The following is a 27,471-nucleotide window of genomic DNA, read 5'->3' on the forward strand; positions in this document are numbered from 1 at the left end:
ACAAACCTGCTAAATAAAAAAAATTAAGATTTATTTATAATTTTTTTAGAGGGCATTTTGGTTATTTTGGCCTAAATTCCCAAGCACTCCATCGAACATTCCGTGTTGTTTCTTTTGGTCGTAGATTAGTTTTTCAGCATTCAAGTGACTTATTGTGCTTAGTAGATTCCTTGTCTAATTGCTCGTTTTGACTATAAATATGTCAAATTATCATTCAATTAACGTTTCGAAGTTTTCAATTGCGCTTTTAAATGCTTGATACGTGCTTGATTGAATTTGAGTTGAATCACATTTTGTGTCATTGGGTTCATCTTGTCTAGCCGCTCAATTTGACTATAAATTTGATTAAATTGGGGCTTCGATGACCTTGAATTTAGAATATTTCTTGCTCAAAATGTATCATGATTCGTGATTGATGTTAAAATTTCTTGATGACACATTAGTTTTATTTTTCAAGTTACTGTTGGATCAAAAACTAGTAATTAGTACTGCGGAGTGATTTATTCTACTATCTGGATGAGTTTTAACAGTTTGAAATTCTTTCAATACATATGAGAATGCGCCACCAACAATTCTGTGCACCATAGGCAGCACCTTTTCTTCTTCTGTTCGTTCCAATTTTGCTACATGCAAGTTACCATATGCTCAACTGATCTAGCTATTGCACATTTCATTCAATTATGTTCTTTTTTATAGTTTTGCTTTGGTAACTTATAGGTGTTGACTATTGGTGCGATCATTGGAGACAGTGCGTTTGGTTCATTCCAGGTGAAGGAGTGTCCGTGTCCCGGGATAGAAATATTTTCTTCAAAGCTGTCCATAATGTTACCAATGTTTCATACATTCTCAGCAGTGATAAAAAAACTGCCCGCAGTTCTTTCCATTCCCATGACTCTCATCTTTCTCTATCACCGGAGCGTATTGGAATTTATGGAGAAAAGGATTTGAGATCTGCATTTCTGATAGCAGTCAAGAATGCTGTGAGTGTGGCTTCTCAGTCAGCATTAAGTATTGTTCTCTGATTATCTTCAGAGTTTTTGTTTTTGTCAAATTGTTACCAACTGGTATTAACTGAAATATAATTAAATATATAAACATAATAATTAATTAAACTAAAAAAAGAAAAAAAGGCTAGTTGCGATGTGTGGGAGAAGTCTTCATAAATCTGAATTAAATGTATGGAAGATATAGAATATAATATCGATAAAAAATACATGAATACATCACCTCTTATATGGTTGGATCCTTTTTGTAGCATCCCACAAATGCTGAAAATTTAGGATGTAAGAGTTTTTAGTTCATGTCTAGGATATGATGCACAAATCATGTACATATGACCATATTTGAGGTCCATAAATTTTTAATTAGACAAATATTTACCTTTTTTTGGTGAATACTAAAACATTCATACCAAATAATAATCTAACGATTTTCATATTCTAATTAAAACTATTTTGAGAAATTTGAAATCTCGAGAAAATCATAATTTAAATAGAAATCACTGCAGTCAAATGCTCTTATTGTACTAGATCAGACCAAATTTAATTACACATACAAACCAATTATCAATTACATAGATGACAAGGTAACACAAAAATAAGTAACCAAGAGATCCAAGTCATATCGATATGAGAAGATGAGTTTTTCTGTAGTTGTTAAATAACACTCGCACCACAGTTAAAAAAAATTCAAATCTAAGAGGCACAGATATCTTATTTATAATAAAAGGTCATTAGCATCCCGATTAAAAAAAAAACGCTTTAATTTCAACTATGGCTTTAACGCTTTCAGGTGACGTGAATTTTAAGAGTATAAATCCACAACATCACAGAGCTCAATTGACAACACTAGTTTGTAAAACTATAGGGAAAGGAGAAGAAAAACTTTTTTATTTCATAAATTCTTCAAAGGTATATAACATCTGCTTATAATTAACAAAAAATGTGTACAAATGAAAAATAATATTGACATGAAAGAATTTCTGAATAAAATGTTTCCTTTTATATATATTCTAATTTGATGCTGGTAGTTTTCAAAAGTCTGAAAAATAGTCTTTTCAAAGAAAGCTGGAATCAATCCTGCACCCAACTGCAAGGAATACCATATGCCTGGATTGAAAAATACAGCTTCCAGAATAGGTTGTTGTCTTGATTAGAGAATTAGCGCCTACCAAACAAAGTTTACATCAGTCCAAACAGATGTGATGAATTGATTTGTATAATCTTTAGACTCTAAAAGGGTCCAACTAGATTTATGGAAGACCAAACAGCTGCCATGGATGTTTTTTCCCAGGGTAGCAATCAAGGCAGATTCTAATGCACCATTTTCAATAGCAAGTACCATAACAACATCATACGGTCTTGTGCATTGGAGTTGCCATTCATGATGAAAATGGTGATCTTGTGGTGGCTTTTCGACAAGAATCATAACACTGAGACAGCACAAAGGTAGAACTTGAAGTGATTCGCTCCATGAAGAGAATCATTGAGCCCTGGATGGATGAGTTGAAGGGCATTATAATTGAGCAAGACTATGTAAATGTTATCAAATTTCATCAGTTGTGCATAAACTTGAGCGCTGTGATCAACCAGAGTAGCATTTGCTCTTACTTAGCTTTTCTTTCTTTTTTTAGAAAGGCGCTTTTATTTTTTGTACCGAGGGAACATAACAGGATATCCTATTTTTGTTCCAGATTTGTTTCTTTTATCTTACTTAGCTTTTCTTTATTTTTTGTACCGAGGGAACATAACAGTAAACCTACTGACTATGATCCCTTCTTTTTGAGTTTGCTTAAGGTTGATGTAGATCACACTGTATATGCTTAGATGCATTCTTTTATAACCTTTTTTTTTATTAATGCATAATGCACACCTTTTAAGGAGGGCACATAGACTAATCGATTGAAGGAATAAAAGACCCAATGGCTAGGGAAATAGAGAACAAACAATGGCAAGTTGAAAGAACCAAAAAACTAGCTAACCAGCAAGATAACAAAACAATGAACACAACCAAAGCCAACACACCAATTGTAACTAATCCAGGGAAACAGAAAATCAAATTATCCGCAACAGACCAAAGGTAAGTCCAGTCAAACCGATATGAGAGTACAATTCGCTCTCTATGGGGACTGTCATCATAGGCATATTTTTCAATAATTTAAAATAGAATAAAAATCTAAGAAAATGAAAAAAGCTGAAATAAAATCTGGAGTATAGATTTTGATGCACATCTCCTGTATTCCTTACGTGTATAAATTTTGACATTTGTATCATCTACAACTCAGGTGGTATAAAATGTTCACAACTCTAAAGTTTCTTCATTCTGATAATTTAACTTATGCCAGCTCAAATGAAATGAAAAAATTCTAGCTTCGGTAAATCTTGATCCTTGATTGCAGAATAATATTAAACTTCTCATTGCTTGCAATATAACAATGTCCACCCTAAAATTATACAAATATGGATACTGCTTAAAATTCGGGACTTTAATACTATCCTCCTATATACTTTTTTAAAAAGTGGCAAATTATTTCCATTACAGCATCCACAAAGAATACCATATTGCTCTTAAAAAATCAAAACCAGTGATCATTACCATCGAACCATACTAATTAGCATTAAATTTTTAATTATGCTAATCAACTTTCTATGCCATAAACACAATCAGACTCAGAATCAGAATTGTGATTTCTTTTTTAACGTATGCACGTTGCTTCTTAAGATATGTAAAAACTAAAAAGAGGTTGAAATTTTGAAGCAGCGGGAATAGGAATAACAGTGCAGTTAGCAATGATTTTCAGAAATTCTACTCGAAGAAGGTTGTGTTTTTACCGTGATTGTAAATTCATCTAAGTTTTATGGAGGAGGTAAAATGAAGTGGAATATTACTTTTTTACAGAAGTGAAGTACAGGATTACATGCTCCTGTTAAATGAAGAAATTAAGGAAATTGTAGGTTGGAATATATTTGATGGCCTGAAGAGCTGCCCCCAATTTTTTTTTTAAAGCAAATTTTATTAACTTGATAATGATAGGAGCAAAACAAAAGTATTTATGAAGAAATGATAGTGCTAATTGAATAATAATACATCACAAAAAATATGCAAAATATTCATATAGATTTTTTAGCTTAAAATCTAGTGAAAAAAGGTGAGCGTTGATAAATTTTTCTTTTAATTAATACTCCATCTGATATAAAAATATGAAATTTTACGACCCCAGAGAGTCAATATTCTGAATGCTACAATCGGAATTATACGATCTTTGTTTTATTCACAAGTAGAGAAGTATTTCAAGTACTTGCAAAGTATTCTAGTTGATAATATCAATAGTTGATGAAGTGAACTATACCAATGGGATAGTTTGAATATTAACATCAATCACTATCTCCATAAGAACATACGATCCATAAGCAAGATTTTGAGAACATACCTGAATTGCTGAAAAGGGATCAATCACACCTCAATCGACCCCCTTAGGTCAACCTGATGTGTAAAAAGAGAGAGCGATTAGGTCAGATCCAGTTTTTATGACTTTAATCTTGACTTATACTTGTTTGAATTAGATGAATGCAGAATTAGTCCTTCTAAATTGTCACCTAAAGTACAATTACATTTCAACTACTCTACTATTCATAAACAAATAGTAATATGGAAGCATGTATAAAACAATTCTCAAATAAAATATATAACTTTCAAAAATACTTCAAAATAAAATCATACATACAAAAAAAAAAGTTCTTATATTTACTTCTGCCGTATGCTATAAACATTCAAAACTGTACAATACAAAAGGTATACAAAGAAAATATTAAAATGTTTATTTTGACAATAAGAATCAAGATGATAGAAACTAAACGGCTGACATAGAAATGATTATTTTGGAGAGAGAGTGGGAGTAACAATTATTGAAGATGAAAATTGAAATAGATTGTGGTAGTTTGAGAATGTAGAAAGGAGGGTGGAAGTTGTTTCTTTTAAACTAATTGATAGGAGTAATGATGAAAGGATTCGGAAGGTAAGGAAAAAAATAGAAGAATGCAAAATGATTGGCCTTAAATAAAGTTTTCACTTTTATAGGAATAAAGAAAAGATCCAAATTGTTCCTAGAAGGCTAATGATGATGAAGTGGGGTTTTAAATTGGTATGATTATTTTATAGGCACGAGCACATGGAATGATATTGGGCCTTTATGCATAAGGATCTTTAATACTAAAAGCTAGAAGGATACATGTTGATGCCAACTTGTATTCATTTTTCATCAAACTTGCCTATCATGGGGTTCATTCATCCGTATTCTTTTCAATCTTGCCAATCATTTCTTTTGCTTCAAAATTTTTTTTTTGGTGTTATGAATGTTTCTTTTTTTGTTCCTTATATGTTACCATCTTTATTCATAAAAGGCAGCTTCTTCCATGCAGTTACAACGAGTAAGAGAAGCTCCATTGTGTGTTGTTGCTGATGATAGCATTTTATTAACTGTACTTGCTGCAACTCTCTCTGAAACTTCAAAAGTTATCTCAAGCCTTCATGGGTTCCAAGAGAAAGGATATGCTTACATTCAAGCTGTTTCTGTTGCCAATGGTTTTTCGATGGATCGCATACATGTTCTCAATAAAAGAGTATCATCCCGGCTACTAGATGATAGCTTACGGAAGGTAATTCTTTTATTTATGCTGTCATATTTTTCAAGGCAACAATATATGTGATCAAATTCTTAGGATTCTTCCTTTCTATACAAGCTACTTATATTTTTTGTTGCATTTGAATAGTATTTAGCTTGATTTAGATGGATGGCTTTGCCATTAAGACGATTGACATGAAAATTCTTATAACTAAGAATCTTTGTAACGGTTCTGTTACACAGAGGAACATGAAACGAAGAATCAAAGAAGAAGAAATGAAGGGTCAGGCAACCAGAGGAAGAGGAAAGGGGAGGGGGTGGGGTAAATGGATGAAAAGGAGGAGAAGCGTTAAGGTCAGGAAGTTCGCACGTATGAGGGAGTTGAGGCTTGCCTCAGAGTTGAATGACAATGTCAAGGGAAGCGAAATTGGGTTCTTGGGATCGTGTGGGTGGCTAGGGCAAAGAGCGTAGCAGGTGTTGACATAGGTTTCTAGCCGCAATCAAAGAAGATGAAGAGGAAACTATTGCTCGTGTGTTGTCAAGCAGGCGAGGAAGCTTGCAATTGATGCGATCCGGTTTGCGCCGAGAGGAGGAAGACGAAGCACGGTCGACCTTGGTAAGGTATATATAAATAGAAAGTAAACGAGATTATATAATGAAAAGTTAAATACTTAATTAATGAAAGGGTAATTGTTTATTAATAATAATATCATGGTTATGTTAGGTTTCTAATTTTAAAAGATCGACGTCGAGGAAAATTCAGGCACAAATTAATCGACATCAAGATGAGTACTTATACTTTTAATCTATAACAATAATTCGTGTTTTCTCAAATATTTTGTACTTGACGACATCTGCACATGCTTTATTCTGATTGAGATATTTTTTTCTTTATCCGTCATTATTATGAATATGTAGTTACCTACTCTTATGCATTTAATGTATATTTTATATAGTACGTTAGAGTTGAATATGACAAATACACGAATGAGATGTTTATGTCGATTGCGTGTATGTGCATGTCTGACTATGATAGAGTCACCCCTTAATGATACTAGTGGGGAACACTACGGTATCTATGTACGTATATGAAAAAGAATATTTATATTAATGTGTCTTTAATTGACATAATTTTTGGGTGGAACTCCTGTGACAGTTTTATAGATATGAAATGATAATAATATGCTAATTATACAGTAAGATTATGAATGATAGTGATATCAAATATTTATATTAATTTATTAAACTATTTAACTAGCATGCATATTGTTTCCTTTTTTTATTTAATTACTATAGTTTAGAAGTATGAATATTCATTAGCTTTGTTTAGCTTATTGCTGTTTCAACTAACTTTTCAGGTTTAATTAAATTATTAAAAGATGAACGATAAACAAGAAAAAGATTATAAACGACGAGGACTAGTAACGAGGTAATTTTAATTTTAACACTTTAATTTAATCTTATTAGTTGCCCTTTCACTGTTAAATTGTAGATTAATATGGAAAATTTTGATTCACATCGTCGATTGTTTGTTCCTGTCTTGGTTAATTCCAAGCCTAGGGACAAATCATGACCAAAGTTATATAGAAGATTTTATTTACACCCTCCAACCGTCCATTCCCGTCTTGGTTAATTCCAACCTTCGAGCCAGGTTGTAACAAAAGTAGTATTAGAGCAAATTGATGATTAATTAGTTGAATCTTCATGAAAGAGCCAATCAGATGGTTATAAGAAATTTTTAATAATAAAAAAAAAACTAAATAAAATTATATACATTCAAGCATAGCGATATTGTCGAAATTATAGAAGAAGAGAATATGATAGAAAATGAAGAAATGCAACCTATTATAAATGTAAACACAAATCTCCTCACCCAAATGATGACGGCATTAACTCTGCTGATTCAGGAGTCGGGGTGACAGTCTACAGAGAGTGATACAATCGTTATAGATAAGTATTTGAAAATATTTCAAGATTTGTGTCCACCTCTGTTGAGGGAACTAAAGATGTAATTGAAGCAAATAATTGACAAATGAGGATAGAGAAGGTACTAGATAGCATGGCTTGTCCGGATGAAAGAAGAGTATTGTTGGTGATGTCTGTGCTAGATGGAGAAGCTAGAAGATGGTGGCATGTCCAACATCAGGACAAGCTAGGAGACATACCAAATTTGATGGTCAGTTGGAAGAAATTTGTGGAATTAATCAAAGAATGGTTTGTACCTCTATCCACTTGAAGATAGATGCATGATAAGTTCGTCAAGTTGAGGAAGGAGAGAAGACGTTCAGTATGAAGCAGAACTTACTGCATTATAGAGGTATGTGTCACAGTTGATCGCTGTTGCAGAAAAAAGTGCTATAGATTCCTTTCGAGATTAAAAGATTCTATCAGATAACCTTTAGTACCTTTTTGGATCGATGAATACTCTGTATTAGTTAAACGAGCTAGAATAGTGGAGATCAACTATCAGCTTACTCAGAAGTGTAAGGACACGCACAAGTGGAAGAGCGAGAAAAAGAAGATCATATGGATCAATCGGAGGGTTCAAATGGGAAGAAGTCTACGAATAAGTTGAGTGGAGTTAGCAGATGTATGACTTAGGGTACAGTAGTCACTTGTGCCAAATGTGGAAGAAAACATAAAGGTGAATGTTTGATGGGCTCTAATACTTGTTTTTGGTTGAAAGTAATTTTTTTTTGGTTAGTGGCTATTTCAATTAATTTGAATAATTAATTGTTAATAACAGAAAATAAAATTAAACTTTTATTTTGGTCCAACAGTCTATTCTTTCATTTGAAATTTTAAGCTTGTGGACTTGGTCGGAATAAGTTAAAAAAACACAAAAAAGATGGTTGAAATAACACCATCAAAGAGATTTTGTCCTCAAATTCACTTGTATTGACTTGTTGATTTTGTGGTTCAGAAATTATATTTTGTTACAATGATATTCTCTATTATTGAACCTCTTTTAAGAGTTGAAGGTAGAAATTATATTTTGTTACAATTCTCTATTATTGAACCTCTTTTAAGAGTTGAAGGATTTGAGCTTTATATCGATCCATCCAATAAATACAATCTTTCAACTATAATCATGGGAGAATTTTACTGGCTAGATTATGATGACCTTAACTAAGGGATTGATTCACCGATTGATGAATGATAGAGCTAGGGCTGTAAACGAGCCAACTTAGGATTGACTGATGTTCGACTCGTTCAAATTTGGCTCGTATTCGAAATTGTTCATGAACAATGTCTTCGTGTTTGACTCAATTTACATATTCTTATTCGTGTTCGACTCATGCTCAGCTCAAAATTGGCTCATTAATATTAATTAGATAAATTAGATGTAGAATGTTAGATTCAAATCTGCACCATTTTTGTGCAATAGAAGACACATAGCTACATGATCATATGAGCTGTTAGATTGTGTTGGAGGGCCCAAATATGACACTCTGGCCACATGATAACCACCACATGCAAATGGTTCTAAAAATAGAAAATACAGAAAAATACATGAGAGACCTAAATAAATGATTCAAATATGAGATACTTAACTATTCGAACATGAGTTATTCGCTAACAAGTTTTTTTGATAGCCCTAGATAAAGTTGCTTCATTGTGATGGTCTTTAAACTTATAAATAATTTAGGAAGTATTTGTAAAATTGTAAGAGTATTTTTCAATTGCGGCACCTAATTATTATGTGCTAGAAAAATTGTTGTAATATATTGAGAATTTCTTATCTTAGTATTGCACAAAGTTCCACAAATATAAATAAGATGTGCTAATAAGAGAACTTTTTATTTGAAAACTCTTAAATATAAAAATAATGGGGCTTAGCTTGGTTTTATAGAAGTTTGTCATTTCCTTTAATTGAAAAAAATATATGATATTAATCAATACAAATTGCTAAGACTATCTCCTAAAATTATAATGGAAAGTATTGTAGAATCAAGCAAGGATGATAAAAGTTTATGTCAATTGCCTTCGGCCAAGGCAAAAAGTAGCGAACGTTGATGTAAGTTTGCTAAATGAGACGATTTTTAGGAGTTGATAGTCAGGAGATGACAATTGGGTGAAAGCAGTTGTGCATTGAATACGGGAGATGATAATGAAACAACAATTGTTAAGGATAACAACCATGCATCAATAATTATCGGTGGTTGTTGATGGCATCAAATAACAAACAAAGGTTTATGATTTTGTTAATTTTGAAGATTTCCCCAATTTTAGATACTTTGTGTGAAAAATGTCTATTTATGATTTTTTTTATAGTTACACAGCTTATTTTTTGCCAAAATCTCCATATGCTCTATCTATTCCATGCAATAAACTTTGCAGAAGCAAAATGAGAATTTCATGTTCTGATATTATACAATTCCGCATATATGCTAATAAGCTTAGAAACCAAAGTTTTAATGATGAAATCTCAGGAACAGAAAACTATAATACCCGACTTAGTAAAAGTAATTCATTACATAAGACCATAGACGTCTTCCTTTTCCCCTATTTGGAATGACAAGGTTATAAAGTTTGTATCGCTAACTCAAGTCTACTGTGTGTACACTGTAACGTACTAAAGAAGCTGCGAGGGATGGTGAACGTCAATGTCAGTTGATGATCAATGGAAGAAGATAGCATTATACATTAATGTTATTTAACTGGAGACAAATTCCAAAGTGATAGTTAAGAGATGATGTTCAATTGATCTTAGTCGGAAGATGATAGTCAGACGACATTTGTCGGGTGAAACCAAGCATGCGATGATTGATAGGTAACATTATTTGTTGGTGGTGATTGTTGGCATCAATCATCGTTTTACTATGCCTCAAATTTCAATGCTCTCTCAAGTTTTAGATTTCTTTCATGCGAAGAATACAAATCTGCTTATAATTTCTTAGAGTGGTCTGTTAGTTTTTTTAGCTTAAATCCTCAAATACTCTATGAAAGGGCCCTTTTAAATACCTCATCAATAAATTATTTAAATGTCTTAAAAATCACATAATTGAGTAATCTTGGATTTGTTAGACGACCCTCCTTATATTTGAAGGCACTTCAGAAATAAGAAATCATTTTGTTCCTCAAAATAGTATCACAAAGATTTTATTGATACATTTGGTGCTTGATTTAGGCTTATTTAGACTCGGGTCATAACAACTTTAGCTTATTTTAATTTATCTTATTAAAACATTCATTTTAGTTGAAGATTTCAGAAATATGAGTGAATGAGTGGCTTTACACTTAGAGACAAAATACAAAATGAATGTTGGTCTTTAAAAGAGAAGCATAATAAGTTAAGTGTTGCCGAGATGAGAATGCTTAGGTGGATGAGTGGCTTTATATTTAAAGACAAAATGCGAAATGAATATATCCGTGATAGGTTTGGTGTAGCTCTTGTGACAGACAAAATTAGAGAAAATCGTCTTAGATGGTTTGGTCATATTTAACGCCGACCATCTGATGATCTGATTAAGAGAGTTGATGTTTTAGATTCGACTTGTGTTAAGAAAGACAGAGGTAGACCTAGGAAGACTTGGTCTTATTGTATAAAAAATGATCTTAATTTACTAGAACTAAATGAAAATATGACACTAAATAGGACGCAATGGAGAAAAAAGATCCATGTAGCCGACCCCACGTAGTGGGATTGAGGCTTAATTTACCAGAATCTCAAGTTTTGCCACCCACTCTTATGATTATTATAAGATTAAATTAACCTTTTTTTCTCATATGGTAAATTTATTTATTTGTTTTTTTAGTAGTAGTAGTATTTCAGAAATACGGGTCAAAATAGTTTTGCAAGTCAAATTTGAAAGTGAGGTATTTTGATAAGATCTATTATTCCACTATATATAATAGACTTTGTGGTATACCAATTCGCAAAAATAGGAAATCGAGATCCTTATAATTAAAAATCCCACCAAAATAAGAAAATAAAAAAATTGGCAATGTTTAATAAAGGAAAAACCAACTATTGAAATACACCTTGAGTAAATGAAATAAAGTCCACACCGGTCAGCTATTTCTTACACTCACTCTCAAGCTGGATTATATATATTATACAAGCCAAACTTAGAGTTCAATTTATCATGGCTAACCCCCCGTAGTGTTTTGGCGAGAATTTAACCAATCTAAGGTCTTGTTGGAACATGACTTGGCCGAACATTTTCATCATCAACTTTTTTTTGGGATAAAGTGTCTGTCCATCTCAATGTCTTGTTTTTTCATGGTGCACAAGATTTTTGGTTATATTAGTAGTTGTTTGACTATCATTGAATATTTTAATCGTCTTTTTTCTCAATTTTAATTTCTCTTATTAGCCTTTGAAGCCACATTCTCTCACATATTTTTAGTGCGAGAGTGTGATTTAGATTCTGTACTACTCCAAAGGAACAATTTTATTTTTTGCTTCTCCAAGTGATGCGATATCCCCAAACATATGATCATTGCATTGTGGTAAATTTTATATCAATTTTCTAACTTGCCCAACTAGCTTTTGTGTATATCTCAATATCACAGTTTTCAAATCGTTTAAGGAGCAAACATGTCTAAATTTCATGTTATAATTATTTAAAAATTCTATTCATTACCTCCAAATGATTCCCACTTGGACTATTAATGTACTTGTTCACTACACTGACTGAGTATGCAATATTAAGCCTTATGTATGATAAGTAGATTAGTCTGCCCACAAGTCTTTTAAATTTTCATTTGTTAATTGGACTACTTTATTCAATTTTGTTCAATTTTTTATTGAGATTCAGCCTTACACCCAAGCAAGTCAGTTTCATTTATCATGTCTATGATGTACTCTTTCTGGGATGATAAATTAACAATTCTCTCCTTAGACCTAGTCACCCCAATTCTAAAAATTTATTTAAGAGTCCCAAGATAATTGATATTAAATTTTATTGTGAATATCATTTTATCTGATATTTTTTTCTAAATCATCACTTCTTAAGATAATATCAGTTACATATACTATGAGACTAGTAAGTTTTTCATTAAGATAAGATTTAATAAAAATGTATGATAAGTTTGAGATTGATATTATCAGTTTATAATCACATTTTTAACACACTAATTAAACCAAGTACGAAGAGATTGCTTCAAACCATATAAGGACTTTCAACTTATAAACCAGTCTGTTATTCGACTTAATTTTCAAGCTTAGAGGTATAGTCATGTACAATTCTTTATCAATGTGTCTATTTAATAAGGCATTTTGGACATCAGTTTGGTATAAAGACTAATTTTGATCTATTAATAGAGAGTAGAAGTGAGCATTATTGGTAGTGAATCACATGATTACTTAAAGCCCTTGACTACCAGTATGGTTTTGAATCTCTCTATGATTCCATATCTTTTGTATTTGATCGGGAATATTCATCTGCAATCCATAGGACTATTTTTTGTAAGGTAATTCTATACATGTCCATATGTTATTATTTTTTAGAGTCTAAATTTTGTCCTCAACGACTTATTTCCATGCTAGAATTCTTACAACATTTTGGATAGAGTTGGGAACCTGCACATTATTAAGGTTTATGACAAAAACTTATAAGATGGTAGCAAAATCCCATAAGCTACATATCTTTTGGTTAGATGACCACTAAACTTGTGGACACCTTTCTTGTGTGCAATTGGTAAGAATATAAACTATTTTGATTATCAAATGTAAGAGAACTTGATTTGAGTTCTTGATAGACCTGGGTTTGTGTAGTGTCTTCTACATGCTCAATGATCCTTCTTCTGACTGTTTAGATAAAAAAAGTTCCTAATCATTGGTGTCACATTAAGGTGGAATAGAGGCAATTAGGATTTATTTTTTTAGTGCAGAGTATGTTTTTTCAAGTAGAAATAGGATTTGGTTTAGTCCTCACCCAGTTGAAAAAAAAATTTGCCCGAGTATTTTGAAGAAGGCTCCATATCTATTACTCCCTCGGGTTCTCCCCTTACATTTATGATTTGGGAAAATATGATTGATCTTTAAATAAGGTGACATTGATGGAGTTGTATATTTTTCTAGTGATTGGAAAATAGAATGTGTTTTTTATTAGAGAGTAATCAAGAATGATGTATTTGAGAGACTTCAGATAAACTTTGGTGTGATATTATTGGTGGATGTGCATAAAGGAAGTAAGTCAAAAAAAAAAAAAAAAAAAAAAAAGCCTAAACTGGAACCCTAGGCACCCGGTATACAACACACACCAAAGTCCCAAAAAAGTACATGTATACCCAAAAAAACCAACATTATAAACTAGACATGTAAACTCTACGCCAAGTCTCCAAACATTTGATAAAGGGAGCTTGAGTACGACCCAATGTATCTTTACCTCTTAACTCTAGCTCTAGGTAGGAAGCCTGCTAACAGATGGTTAAGTCTACTGCCATTACCCGAAACAACCAAGGTACCATCCATTAAGATTCTGAGTTCTAGTAGGCCTTTATTATTATTCTTCTTCTTCATGGATGTGTAAACCCGCTAATCCTCATCCGAAAACTAACTCATCTAATTAGTGCATTGGTTCAGAGATTGTCGGGCATGTGTAGGTTGTTGCACAACATGATCCCCTTGTGCCTGAATGACAATAACAACTTGTTCGATCTGATGAGGTGGTAAGGGTGCAGTAGAAAATTCACTTAGGGTAGAATGTTATCAATTATCTCCTCTGCCACCACCAACTGAGGTTCCACAAGAGGAATCAGAGGACCTTCAATTTTGAGCATTATGTGGAGGCTGAATAGTTGAAAAAATTCCCGCATGGGTAATTGAACCAACTGTCACGTCGGCGAGTGGAATAGATGGTACGGTTTCCACAGTGTTATTGAGGTTAGAGATATCCTTGTGATGATCAAGAGTGTCACTAACTTGGAGAAGAGTAGGAGGGGGGATCTCTAAATCTGGCTAAGCACTTTGCTTTTTTGGTTTTAGATGGAGTGTAGGTGGTGACATTAAGTATTTGAGTAATCGAACATACGATAGTTAGAACAATACATAGGGAAAGGCTCAATAACTACCATTTGTCAATATCCTTGGTGTTGTGAGCTTAACCAAATTTCCTCGGGAGATGTTAAAGTGATGTCCCTTTTAACCAACACTCTGGCTTCTGAAGGACGTGAAAGATTAAAAGTGGGAACGTCCGTTTTGAGTTGCTTACCATAGATTGCAACAATAGAGTACAACACTTCTTGATTAAAATAATGAAACTTCAGGCCAAGGAGGCGATTCCAGATCGGTATGGTTGTTGGCTTCATCTGTTGGTCAAAATCCACTGTCCATTTCAAAACTTTCATTGCTTTGTTATCAGTTCAAAATATTATTCTACCAAATAAGCGTATGTAATCTTCTTTATTGTTAATTTGAATATGGATGTGTCGCCCATCTAAAAGCCCAATTTTCCACTCCCTATCAAGGGGCATAAACTCAAATACCTTATGTATAAGCTCCAGTTTGGGATGACCAAAAAGGAATTTCCCGACCAAATTCAGACGACAAGAAGAAGCAAACAGATTACATTCTGCTTCATTAAAAAAGTAAGTTGGCTTCCCATTCTTTCTACTAGCTTTCTTGATGCAACAAAACTCGCCGTCCTTCGACAGCGCAAAAGAAGGCGGGAACAAACATGATTTAGGGGTACTTGAGGCGTGAACAACCTCAAGGGAAGCAGCATAAGTTTTGTTTGAAGCCATCACCGATTGAAGGAGGAGGCGAGGCGTAACGAGTAGTGAAGAATGCAGTCGAGGAAAGAGCAAACGGCGAACGCTCACCACAAAAAAGACACCGATAGCCCAGAGGGTCAAAACAAGTTCGAACAACAATTTAGGCAAACTGCAACAGGTGGAGGGAGGAAGTAAAACCTAGCCGAAGGAAGCAACAAATTCTAGCCGGAGAAAGCGATCGAAGGCAGAGGTGGAAGGTTTGCGGCTTTGTCGAAAGGAGAAGGGGAGTCGTAGTCGTGAGTTCAGCGTGCACCACAGCAGTCGTCGCTGAAAGCATAAATCGAAGGAACTTCTTTTTCGTAGAGGTGGATACCGCCTCCGCCTCCATCATATTACTATATGTATATATATATATATATATATATATTTGAAAAAGCCCAAGTGCATATATATTAATATGGAAAATATACAAAAAGGTTATATGAGAGGGTCTAAAAGAAAGCCCAACTCACACAATACAACGCACACAAAATCCAAATAAAATAAAGATACATAAAAGTAAAAAACCAAAAAGCCACAAAAGGGCGCAAAAGTGCTAGGGTCGTCCCACTTTTGTGCTCTTTCTGCCTCTAGTTCTTGGAAGTGAGCCGGCTAACAAATTGGAAAAGTGTTTACCATTGTCCGTAGTAACTAAAGAATCATCTATCAGATTTCTAAGCTCAAGTAGGTCTCCTTTCTTGTTCTTCCTCTTGGATGTGTAGACCTGTCATTCCTCATCCGATGATTGATTCATTTGATCAGTAGATTCCAACGTTGGTCGGACAGGTGTAGGCTATTGCGCATCACGATCCCCATGAGCCTACGTAACATTAACAACTTTTTCAATCTGATGAGACGGTGGTGAAGCAGTAGAAGTATTGCCACATGTATTATCAAATGATATCTAAGGCAGGTGGAGTCTAAAGACACCCTCTCCCCCACGATAGGAGGTTCCAAAGACGAGGGAGCTACAACTTGGGATTGAAAAATTTTCATATTGCCTGCGAGAATAGTTACGTCATTCGGTGTATTCTTTCGATGATCAATAGTATCAATAACTTGGAGCTTATCAAGAGAAGATGAAATCACTGCCTCTGGCGGAGCACTATGTTTTTTGGTTTGAGTTAGAGTGTACATGTTGGCATTGAGAATTGGAGTGGTTGGACATATGACAATTTGAAAAATACAAGCGAAAATGCTCAATCACTACATTTTGCCAATATGCATGATGTTGTGTCCAACCAAATTTCTTCAGAAGCACGTGAAGTGATGTCTCTTTCAACAAGTACTCTGGCTTCAGATGAACGGGAAATACTAAAAGTTGGAATGTCTATTTTGAGTGACTTACCATAAACTGGGGCAATAGGATACAACAATTTTTTAGTAAAATAATAAAATTTCAGATTAGGGTGGCGAATCCAAACCGGAATGATTGGTGGTTCTGTCTGTGGGTCAAAATCCACATACCATTTTAGAATTTTCATTACTCTGTTGTCAATCCAGATTATCCTTGGAGCAGATATGCGCGTGTAATTCTCTTCATTATTTAGTTGTATTAGAATGTGTTTTTCATCTAATAGTCCAAATTTTCACTGCCCAACAAAGTGCAGAAGCTCAAATTTCTTACGAATCAGATCAATTTTGGGATGATCATACAAAAGTTTCCCAACCAAATTCATTTGACAAGAGGAAGCAAGTTGAATATCTTCAACTTCTGTAAAAAAGATGACAGACTTCTCATTCTTCATACTATGTTTCTTGATGTCCTCCGTCCACTTAAATGAATGAGGGAAAGAACACGATTTATGTGTATCTGAGGCGTGGACACCTGCAAGTGCAACAACATAAGATCTGTCGGAAGCCATGGAGGTGTGGCATAGCAGAGCAGAGAGCGGAAACCCGAAATAGGTAGCAGGAGCAGAAGCCCCTGTGATCTCAGAGCAAACAGGAAAGAGCGGCGAAGCCCCTGCGATTAGCTCGAGCTCGAGGAAGACAGCTGTCGCGGCCCGACACACGAGTAGAGACGCAGAGCAGAAACAAAGCTGACGTACGAATAGAGACGCACGAGTTGAAACTAAACCGAAACAGGGAGCAGGAGCGACGAAGCCCTTGCGATCAGTTTGAGCCCGAGGACGACGCAGACGCCGCACGAGCAGAGATGCACGAGCCAGAAACGAAGCCGGCGTGCGACGAGCAGAGAGGTTACATCGAAGAGAAGCTACTCAACCAGGGATCCCCATGGCTAAACCTCTCTCTCTCTCTCTCTCTCTCTCTCTCTCTATATATATATATATATATATATATATATTAAAAAAAATGGAATGGCCGGAGGCTATGATACGAGTCTAAATCATCCCTTATGCACCTATACTTCGAGTACCACACCCTACACTCGAGGGGAATCAAACCCCAGACCAAAGAGGACTTACAACTAATAACAGATGCCTGACCATCTGATCTGAGTACGCAACACATATGAATATGCTTAATCATTTTAATGAAATGTACAATCATTGACAAATAATTCATATATTTCAACGCAATCATTTTTAATCCAATGAAGTCTTATTAGTGTTTCCCAACAATCATTTGTTATTCAACTTCAATTCAAATTTTATCCATATTGTTAGTTTTATTAAGCACCGTAAAACTAGAAAAAGGCAAATATCAACCTAAATAAATTCGACAATTTTTTATAGCAATCACTATGAACTCATCGACCAGGCTAGCCAACATTCAAATGGATTCTACCAATCTGCATATCATTAGCATTTGCAAATTTTTCAATAGGTAATTATTTAAACAATATGACTAATATATTTATATTTCATACATGATTATAATGTGACAGAAATCTATGTGCAATCTTTAGAAAAAACTCGCTAAAAAAATTTCTATGGGATTTAATCTGATGTGTAGAGAGATATGCAACAATATAATAAGACAAATAACTATTTTATGAGTAATAGAAGAATCATATATTAAATGTTTAATAATATAGTTAAAACAAGACTGGAAAACCTATAAAGAACATAACTAGAAATTTAATGCAAGCCAAAAAGGATAATGCCTTCAATAATGAAATGCATATATTTATCCACTAATAAATAACAACTGCTTTCCTCGATACAAGCCATATAGAACACCTAATTTACTTTAGATTCAACCGTGACATTCGTTGAACTCACTCTATGGTCCTACTATATGAACAAGCAATTATCAACATGAAAATAAATGCATCAAAACTAATATAAGATCAAAGCAACCAAATAGACTTAAGCTACGGTACCATTAACACAAGTCAAAAGTTGCAAAATTGGGCCTACTAAGTGGATTAAAACATCCATTTATTTTATTACTATTGTTATTAATATTATTATAACATTATACCTACTTAATCTGTTACGACCTGGCCTAGGGCTTAAAATTAATCAATACGGGAACAAATGATAGGACGGTAGGAACTAAGATTTCAGTGTTTTTTTTCTATAACTAGCTATTAACAAAATGAAGTCATTAATTAAATGAATTTAAAACAGTATATTTAACTTATCTTTTTACTGGTTGTTTGTGTCTTCTATACATTTTTTTTTCAATCGTTCATCTTTTAATCAATTAAATCAACCTGAAAAGTTAGTTTAAAAATAACAGTGAGATAAACAAGTCAGTGAATACTCATACTTCTAAACTACAGTAGTATAAGGAAAAAAGAGTAATATTGTCATGACCCTGCCCGAGACTTAGAATTAACCAAAACACAAAAAAAATGTCAAATGGTGAGAATTAAACTTTTCTATATTATTTTACTATTTAACAGATGAAAGTGTCACTAACCAAAATAAATTAAAATAGTATATTTAATTTATCTCGTTACTGGTTATCCACGTCTTTTATAAATATTTTTAATTATTTTGCTCACCTTTTAATTAACTAATTAAACCTGAAAAATTATTTTAAAACAATTGTAAGCTAAACGAGCCAGTGAACACTCATACTCATAAATCATAGTAATAAAACATAAAAAGAAACAATATGTATGCTAGTCAAAAGTTTCATAAATCAAAATAAATATTTGATGTTATTCAAGGAGTATTACTATATTAATAGTATGTCTATATTATTTCATATCCATACAGCTGTCATAAGAGCACCGTCAAAAAATCTGTCAATTAAGATATCAATATCAATATTCTTTTTCATATAAGTGCACAAATACTTTAGTGTTCCCTCACTAGTACTATTAAGGAGTGACTCCATTATAGTCAAATATATACATACAATCAGTCTATATAGATTGTATCCTTCACTATTTCATATTACTCAACATGTAATATTATAATGCATCAATTATTTCATAATATGATACTATTAAGCATTTGCATCGAAATGACATAAATTTAATAATAGAAAAATCAATTGCATTAATCACACATGAATAACAATCCATATAACTGGTTTAAAAGAGATACTAAAAAAATATTGTAATTTAAGAGTAAAAGTACTCACCTTGATTGACGATTAATTTGTCTCGACATTGATCCCTCTAAATTTGGAAGCTTAACATGATATAAACTTTAATTAATTTATTGTTTTAATAAACTATTAATTTTTCATTATTAAGTTAAATTTTCTTTATGCAATTACACTTAATTTCTATTATATACCGAATCACTCCCTTCCCTGCAATCGACTCCCTCTCGTAGGAGTCTTTGGATGTTGACGCATCCTTTCTATGGCAGCTGCGTCTGGTCACCTGGGAAAGCTTCTTCCCACAATGTTGACTCCTTCGACTCACGTCGAATCTTCTTCTGTTGCTCGACTCCGACACTGAGAACTCCTCTTCTGCTTGAGAGAGATGTCATTGTAATCCGCTGATGTCACCCTCAATTTCAATCAAAGCACGGGGAAGCCCTAGCTTGCGCCTGACATACTCTCACATGCACCAATCGACTTTATAGGTATGTCAATCTCACAATCTCGCCTGTCTCCTCACTCGTCAATTTCAAGAACGAAGGAATCCCTTCATTTCCTGACTTCTAACTTCCTCTCCCCTCTGTTCGGTTTCCCCAACTCCTCATTTTCTCTTCTACCTTTCTGCTATCCCTGACTCCTCTTTTCTTCTTCTTCTGTTCCTTAGACTCTTCGATTCCTCTTCTCTAGGTAGACAAAACGAGTCATTACAATCTTTCCCACTTATAAAAATTTTTTCCTTGAAATTTATAAAGAAACCTCAAGTCATTTTTCATTAAACAGATCAAAATTAATTATGCATGAATGAAAAGTAATAACTATACAGGTAAAGAGTCGATACAAGGCGAATCAGTTATACTTCTAATAACAATACTTAAACAAGAGAGTATTTTAGGAAACATAGGCCAAACTCACCAGACTTCATTACCATTGGCAGTAGTAGGTTCTTCAGTCTCACTTTGAGTAAATGAATATACTTGTGGTCGAATAGATTGCCTTGATTGATCTTGGGTCGGAGCTGAAGCTGTAGCTCTATCTTTTTTTGTTTACTTGTAGTCTTATATGAATGAGCTCCACCTGATTTTTTTTTATTTTCAATGCTCTTCGGGCCAAGAGATAGATAATATCTTGCTATCTAACCAGACCGACGAGACCAATAACAAGTGTTAGTGCCCATCAAACATTCACCTTTATCTTGTCTTTCCTATTTGAAACAAGTGACTCCAATACCCTGAGTGATAACTCTATGGATTCTACCTGAATTATTCGTGGTCTTTTCATTTGATTTTTCTGAGTGATCTACATGTTCTTCTGTAGTCTTCCTCTTATGCATCTTTTTACGCTTCTGAGTAAGTTGTTAGTCAATCTTCACTCTACCATAATGGTTCTTTTACCATATGAATATAGATTAAATGCATAATGATCTACACTATTAAATGAATCTGAATATTATGTACCATAATGGATATGGTACATAGAATCTATTAAATGAATCTGAATATTTATCATATCATTATACATCTGATTGATCTTATTAATTTTCTTCTTCATCTACCAAAATGTTGTAGAGATTCTTTTACCATAATGGTTCTTTTAATTAAATGAATCTGAATATATAAATATCATTCTATATCTCTACAACTTGTTACAGAAGCACCGTCAAAATTTTTTTCAATTATGACACATCAATAATATATTTTTTCATTTACATGAACGGGTATCTTAACTTTCTTTTACTAGTGTCGCAAAAAGGTGACTCCATCATTGACAGTCATGCACATACAAACAGTAAATATAAAAATATCATTCATTTGTTCATCGCATTCAATTTAGCATATTACTAGTGTCGCAAAAAGGTGACTCCATCATTGACAGTCATGCACATACAAACAGTAAATATAAAAATATCATTCATTTGTTCATCGCATTCAATTTGGCATAATATATAAAAAATACACCAATTAATGATAGTAACTAATTACAAACATTCGGCATAATATATAAAAAATACACCAATTAATGATAGTAACTAATTACAAACATTCATAATAATTTGATCAATAAAGAAATAAAAATTTCAATCAGAATAAAACATGTTCAAGTGTCATTATTTGTGAGTAGTTGAGAAGAAATAAATTATTACTATAGATTAATAATATGAATACTCACATTGATTGCCGATTAATTTGCTATTTGATTTGTCTTGATGTCTACTCTTTTAAAATTGTAAACCTAACATAAACATGGTATTCATTTTACTAAAATTTAATTTTATTGATTATGTTTTTGCAAAGTTAATAATTTAATTTATTTTAATTAGTCAAAGTTTAATAAAAGTTACCTTGTTCAACCCTAAATTCACGCGCGCGATCAACCTGCCTTTCTCACACTCAGCTTCAATTCTCCTCACACGCTGGCTTTTGCACGTTGTCACTCTCCTCCCCAACTTTTTGGTTAGTTTGTTTGTCAGGATCAAGTTCATGGGAACTCCCGTACTCGTCACCTCCTTTGCACTACAGTGGCGCCGCCTCTTCCCCTGCTCGACACCGACGCTGAGACCTCTCACTTTTCCTCTGCTCGACGACACTCTCTCCCGCATGAGACCATGAAGCCTCTTCTTTCGTCTTTACAGTTAAGTAAAACTTGTCCTGTTGCATGATTTTATAAAACGAACACACCTTCCTAGCTTCCATCCTCTCGCTTTCTATCATCTCTATTCGATGTCATGTCTGCTCGCTTTCTCTTTTTTGGTTGTTCGTTTTCTCTCCCTCTTATAAATACCCAACTCTTCACTTCCTCTCCTTTCTTGTTCATTTCCTCTTCTTCTTTGCTTGCCTTATTTCCTTCGGTTCTTCATATTGTCTCCCCCGAACTGAAACGGGTCATCACAATCTTACCCACTTATAAAATTTTTTTCATCAAAATTTATAAAATTTTCTTATAATTATCTCATTGTTGGCTCTTTCATCAAGATTGCATTAATTAATCATATACTTTGTTCTTTGATTTCTCTTTTGTCATGACCCAGCCCGGGGTTTGAAATTAATCAAGACGAGAATAGACTATCGAACAGTGAAAACTAAGATTTTGTTGTTCATTTTTTATAACTAGCCATTAACAAAATGAATGAAAAACAATATATTGAACTTTACCTCTTTATTGGTTTTCTCTCTTCTATACCCGTTTTCTCTTCAATTGTTGATCTTTAAATCAATTAAATTAATGTGAAAGGTTAGTTTAAAAATAACAGGGAGTTAAACAAGTCAGTAAATTCTTATACTTATAATACTACAACAATACAAAGAAAAGAAAGTAATATGCATGTCGGTTATGTTTTTTTAATAAATTAATATAAACTTTTGACATGTTATTAAATGAATCATAATATATCAATATCATTCTATATTTGCACAACCGTCAGATGAGCATCGTCTAAAAATTATGTCAATTAAAACACATCAATATCAATATTAATTTTTATTAACGTGCACGAGTACATTAGTGTTACTTTACTAATACTATAAATGAGTGACATCATTATAGTCAGTCATATACATACATGCAGTTAACATTATCATATCATTCATGTGCTAATTACATGCAATTCAGTGTACTATATAAACATTTATAAGAAAATCATTGAGAAAGAAAAAATCTCAACTAGAATAAATCATGTTTAAATGTTATTAACTGTCAAATAGTTGAGAAGAAATAAATTATTTATTATAGATCAATAGTATGAGTATTCACCTCGTTTGCCAATTAGGCTATTTGATTTGCTTAACATAGACTCCTCTAAAATTAAAAACCTAACATAAACATCATATTCATTTTGCTAAAATTTAATTTTTGTGATTATGTTAATGCAACTCAATATCCATACTCCAATAATAATAGAATAATTTAATTAAAATTAATCATATTTAAGGAATTTAATTTGGGTGGGTAGGAATGAGAAGAGAAAATTTGTATGATAAAAAAAACCGGTTAAAAGTTTATTAACGTTGCGGCCCTCAATTGAAGGAGAGAGTAAGAACGTGCATAACTTGATTCGGTTGGAGGAATGGTTGTACGAGAGGGGAGAAGGAAGAGAGGCTTCGATGGCTAAAGAGGCTAGAGCAGTAATGCTCTAGGTTTCACCCCTATTCCCCCCCACCCCCCCCCCCCCAACCCAACACACACACACACACATTTTTTGTAGTACTTTTTTCTGAATTTCATTTTAAAATTTCTTACTTATCTCATTAGGTTGCTTTTTTCCTATAGTTTCTCATGTAAATATGAAATTATACATTTTTTTTTTGCATGGAAACTTTTGGATGAATAATTATTACAATATGTTTGAGTAAACTTATTAAGAAAGTTTGACAGTGGGTTAGTTTCTAGTGCCTTCAAAATCCAAAAACTTGTCAAGATCAAATTTATTATATGGGGGTTTTACATACTTGTGATCTAAAACATATATATTAATTTATCAAACACCTAAACTCTAATATTTACATCTTAACCACCCAAAACTTCTATCACACTCAAATTTACCACTTTCAGTTATCAGCATTAACCTAGTCAGGCAGTGAAGGCAAGAGACTCGTTAGTGTTCGCTGAAAGACGGTGACAAGAAGCTTATTCCACATTTCATCCAACTCTGGCTGGATAAGGCTTCCGCCTTATCTTGAGTGCCTTGAGCCAAGGCATTAGTTATAGTTCGTCAAAGAAACTAGCTTTTCTTCACAGATATTGCTCTTTTCTTCAGTCATAGAGCTATTTCTACATTTTATTTTGGTGGCCGACATCTCTCATGGGAATGGTGTGGAAGCAACAAACATAAGCCAGAACTAACTCCCTTTTTTAGCTGGGATATCATGGCGCGCCACCCCGCCTCTGACAACAACTGAAGCACGGAAGCCAGAACAAACACATTCATGAGCACTGAAGAAAGTATTGCTTTTTGCGGGAGCATTGCCAGAGGCTTTTACGTGAATGATAACGGAGTGTGATGAATCTGAGAAAGGTATAAGTTTTAGGTGATTAAATGCAAATATTAGAGTTTAGGCGTTTGATATGTACGTATATATTTGATAGTAAATATACCTGTTTTAGATGGTAGACATATATTTTCAGGGTCTTGGCCTACCTGCACTATGATTATTTGTTTGAAATATTATCATTTTGTAATTTTTATTAGAATCTCAGAATAACTTGACTATTAGAATTACATTGGCATCATATTTTTTTTCTTGTAACTTTTTTTCTATGTTTGCGTAGGCTTCAGCATGGTTTGGTCCGCTACCGTGTCTTCAAGCATAATCATCCCATCTAACATCTTCATTTGTGCATATCTATAGATGGAGATTTCAGAACCAGGAATCTGTCATGGTTTGGTGCTTTGGATCGACTGGGTACTCGATGAAGAGAATTCTATAGTTATACATACAGGACCAGGTTCGCAACAATTCCATTAGCAGGTTCTAGTTATTATTATTATTATTATTATTATTAATTCTATCTGTGCTTTGTTCTTCACAGTCAACAGATACTGGAAGCAAGGAGTGAAACTTCTCAGTCGACCGTTAGATGTTGAGGCTGGATCTTCTATAGAGATTGAGGCATCCTTTGACGCTTCTTCTGGTGAGCTAACGCTGGAGCCCTATTTTCCTCCTTGATATGTACTGAGTTTGATTCCTTGGGCCTTTTGTTTGGATTTAAGGAAAATAGAATAAATGAAATTAAGTGCAAATGATTTGTGGGTTGATTAAGTAGCCACAGTGTGAACTCTTTCAACCGCCTATTTTTTGCTTTTCAAGCAAATTTGTCATCCAAACATGGCATAGAGTTTCTGTTCAAGAGCGTTCTTCGTTATTTATGTAAGCAATTCTTTAAACAAGTTGCATATGCTAATGGGATCCACTTGTCAACTCATTAAGGCTGAGTTAAATTTTATTTTAAAAAAAGGATAATTTTGTTTAAATTCTCATTTAAAGTCTAATTAATTTGGCATAAACATTTAGTATAGATAAAGATAGTTGTCATGAGTTCTTTTTTATCATTGGTACACACCAAAGCCAATCCATGCTCCTTTTATGCTAAAAAAAGAGAATCAAGTTAAAAGAAAGGATGGAATGGAAAAGAGGGCTTGTCTTTTTTCTCTTAAGCTATCCCTCTCCCCCTCTTTTGCTGAAACTTAAAAGGAAAGCTAAAAAATAAAAATAAAAAATAAAAATAATGGCATGCTTGAGGTAATTGCTCCCTTTCATCTTAGGTGGTATGTTACTTATTCCTAACTCAAATCCCTATAAAATTTAAAAATATTTGTTGAAGAAGCACTTAAGAGAACCCAAATCCATTGCTTTTGATCGTTCTATAGTCAGGCAAACCATGAACTTCAAGTTCTAATAATTAAAGGGGGTGTTTTCATACGTAGCACACAATTTTTATGTATTTACGTATCTCGCACCTAAACATTTTTATCGACACAGCACAAATTTTAATATCATGTCAAAAATAATATTATTATCACTTCTTAAAAGTGAAATATAATTTTATGCATAAGTTTAAAGCACCAGAAAGCTATATAAATATGAAAGTTTGGTGTAAGATATGTATATACATAAGAATTATGTTTTTGTGTGCAAGTTTCCCAAAAAAGAGTAGCTCCCAAACCATCATTATTCAGACAACCTCCAACAGAGCTCCGACACTGACCAATCTTTTGCAGACTATCAGAATGATAAAAATCTTTGTTATTAACCTCCAACACTGACCAATCTCTTGCAGACTATCAGAATGATAAAAATCTTTGTTATTTTCATTGCAGTGGATTTTAAGCTGCTGCAATTATCAACGCTACAAATATTTTTAGCAGCAGTTTAAAAACAATTTGGGAAGGTTTTTAGTTCTTGATGTTTGCAACTGTTTTAACTACTGTTTTCATTGCAGCAATTTTTGCTAATTGCTAACACTATAAAGGCTTATAACAATGGTACTAAATTCATCAAACAAGGTTTTTAGCTGCGATGATTTGTGCAGTGGTTATAACTGCCATGGACTTTGTCGCTGCTAATTTATGATTATACACATTTTCAATAAACCTGCATATAGAATAATAGAAATTTATATGAAAGATGATACATATATATATATATTTCACTCAATTGTTTGCTTTTATATGTCCAACACAAACTTTAATTTTTACATTTACACATTGCAGTAGATGTGTAGATATATAAATACATAGAAATGATTCGTATGCATGTAAATGTCCCAAATAAGAAAAGTCGAATGAACAAAAAAAAAATACATATTTCATATGAAAATATACTAATATCTTAAATACATTATAGTGTATATCACTCCATTAGTTCAGCCTCCAATAACTTAAAAAGAAGTATAAAGTAAGCTTAAAAATACAAATTCTACAACATTGTAGTAACATTCCCTAAAGATTAAAACATAGGGCAATACATGAGTTTAACCTCCGACAACCATCCAATAAAATAAACTAAAACACATTAAAGCAAAGTGCAAAGATTGTTGGCATAAGCGCTTTTTATATTTGGCGCACACCAGTGTCTATCCATGATTTTTTTTATGCTAAAAAAAAGAGAAACAAGTATAAGGGAAGGATTAAATGGAAAAAAAGGAGCTCTTATGTCAAGGGATGTACTTGATCGTGAACCGCT

The 27,471-nt window shown here is 33.2% G+C and overlaps 1 protein-coding gene across 1 annotated transcript in view; it reads left to right on the forward strand.

Moving 5' to 3' along the window:
- LOC110027779 (protein arginine N-methyltransferase 7) overlaps window positions 1–25,711 on the forward strand; it is a 79,892-nt gene extending 54,181 nt beyond the window's left edge. Inside the window, exons 7-12 of the mRNA XM_020729332.1 lie at window positions 718–980; window positions 5,418–5,654; window positions 5,864–6,087; window positions 25,058–25,073; window positions 25,138–25,234; window positions 25,319–25,711. Of these exons, the coding sequence (XP_020584991.1) occupies window positions 718–980; window positions 5,418–5,654; window positions 5,864–6,087; window positions 25,058–25,073; window positions 25,138–25,234; window positions 25,319–25,455 (974 nt within the window). The 3' untranslated portion in view covers window positions 25,456–25,711. The remainder of the gene's footprint in view (window positions 1–717; window positions 981–5,417; window positions 5,655–5,863; window positions 6,088–25,057; window positions 25,074–25,137; window positions 25,235–25,318) is intronic.
- Window positions 25,712–27,471: the final 1,760 nt, after the last annotated feature.

The sequence above is a fragment of the Phalaenopsis equestris genome, unplaced genomic scaffold (assembly GCF_001263595.1).
Source record: "Phalaenopsis equestris unplaced genomic scaffold, ASM126359v1 Scaffold000445, whole genome shotgun sequence".
Classification (NCBI taxonomy): domain Eukaryota; kingdom Viridiplantae; phylum Streptophyta; class Magnoliopsida; order Asparagales; family Orchidaceae; genus Phalaenopsis; species Phalaenopsis equestris.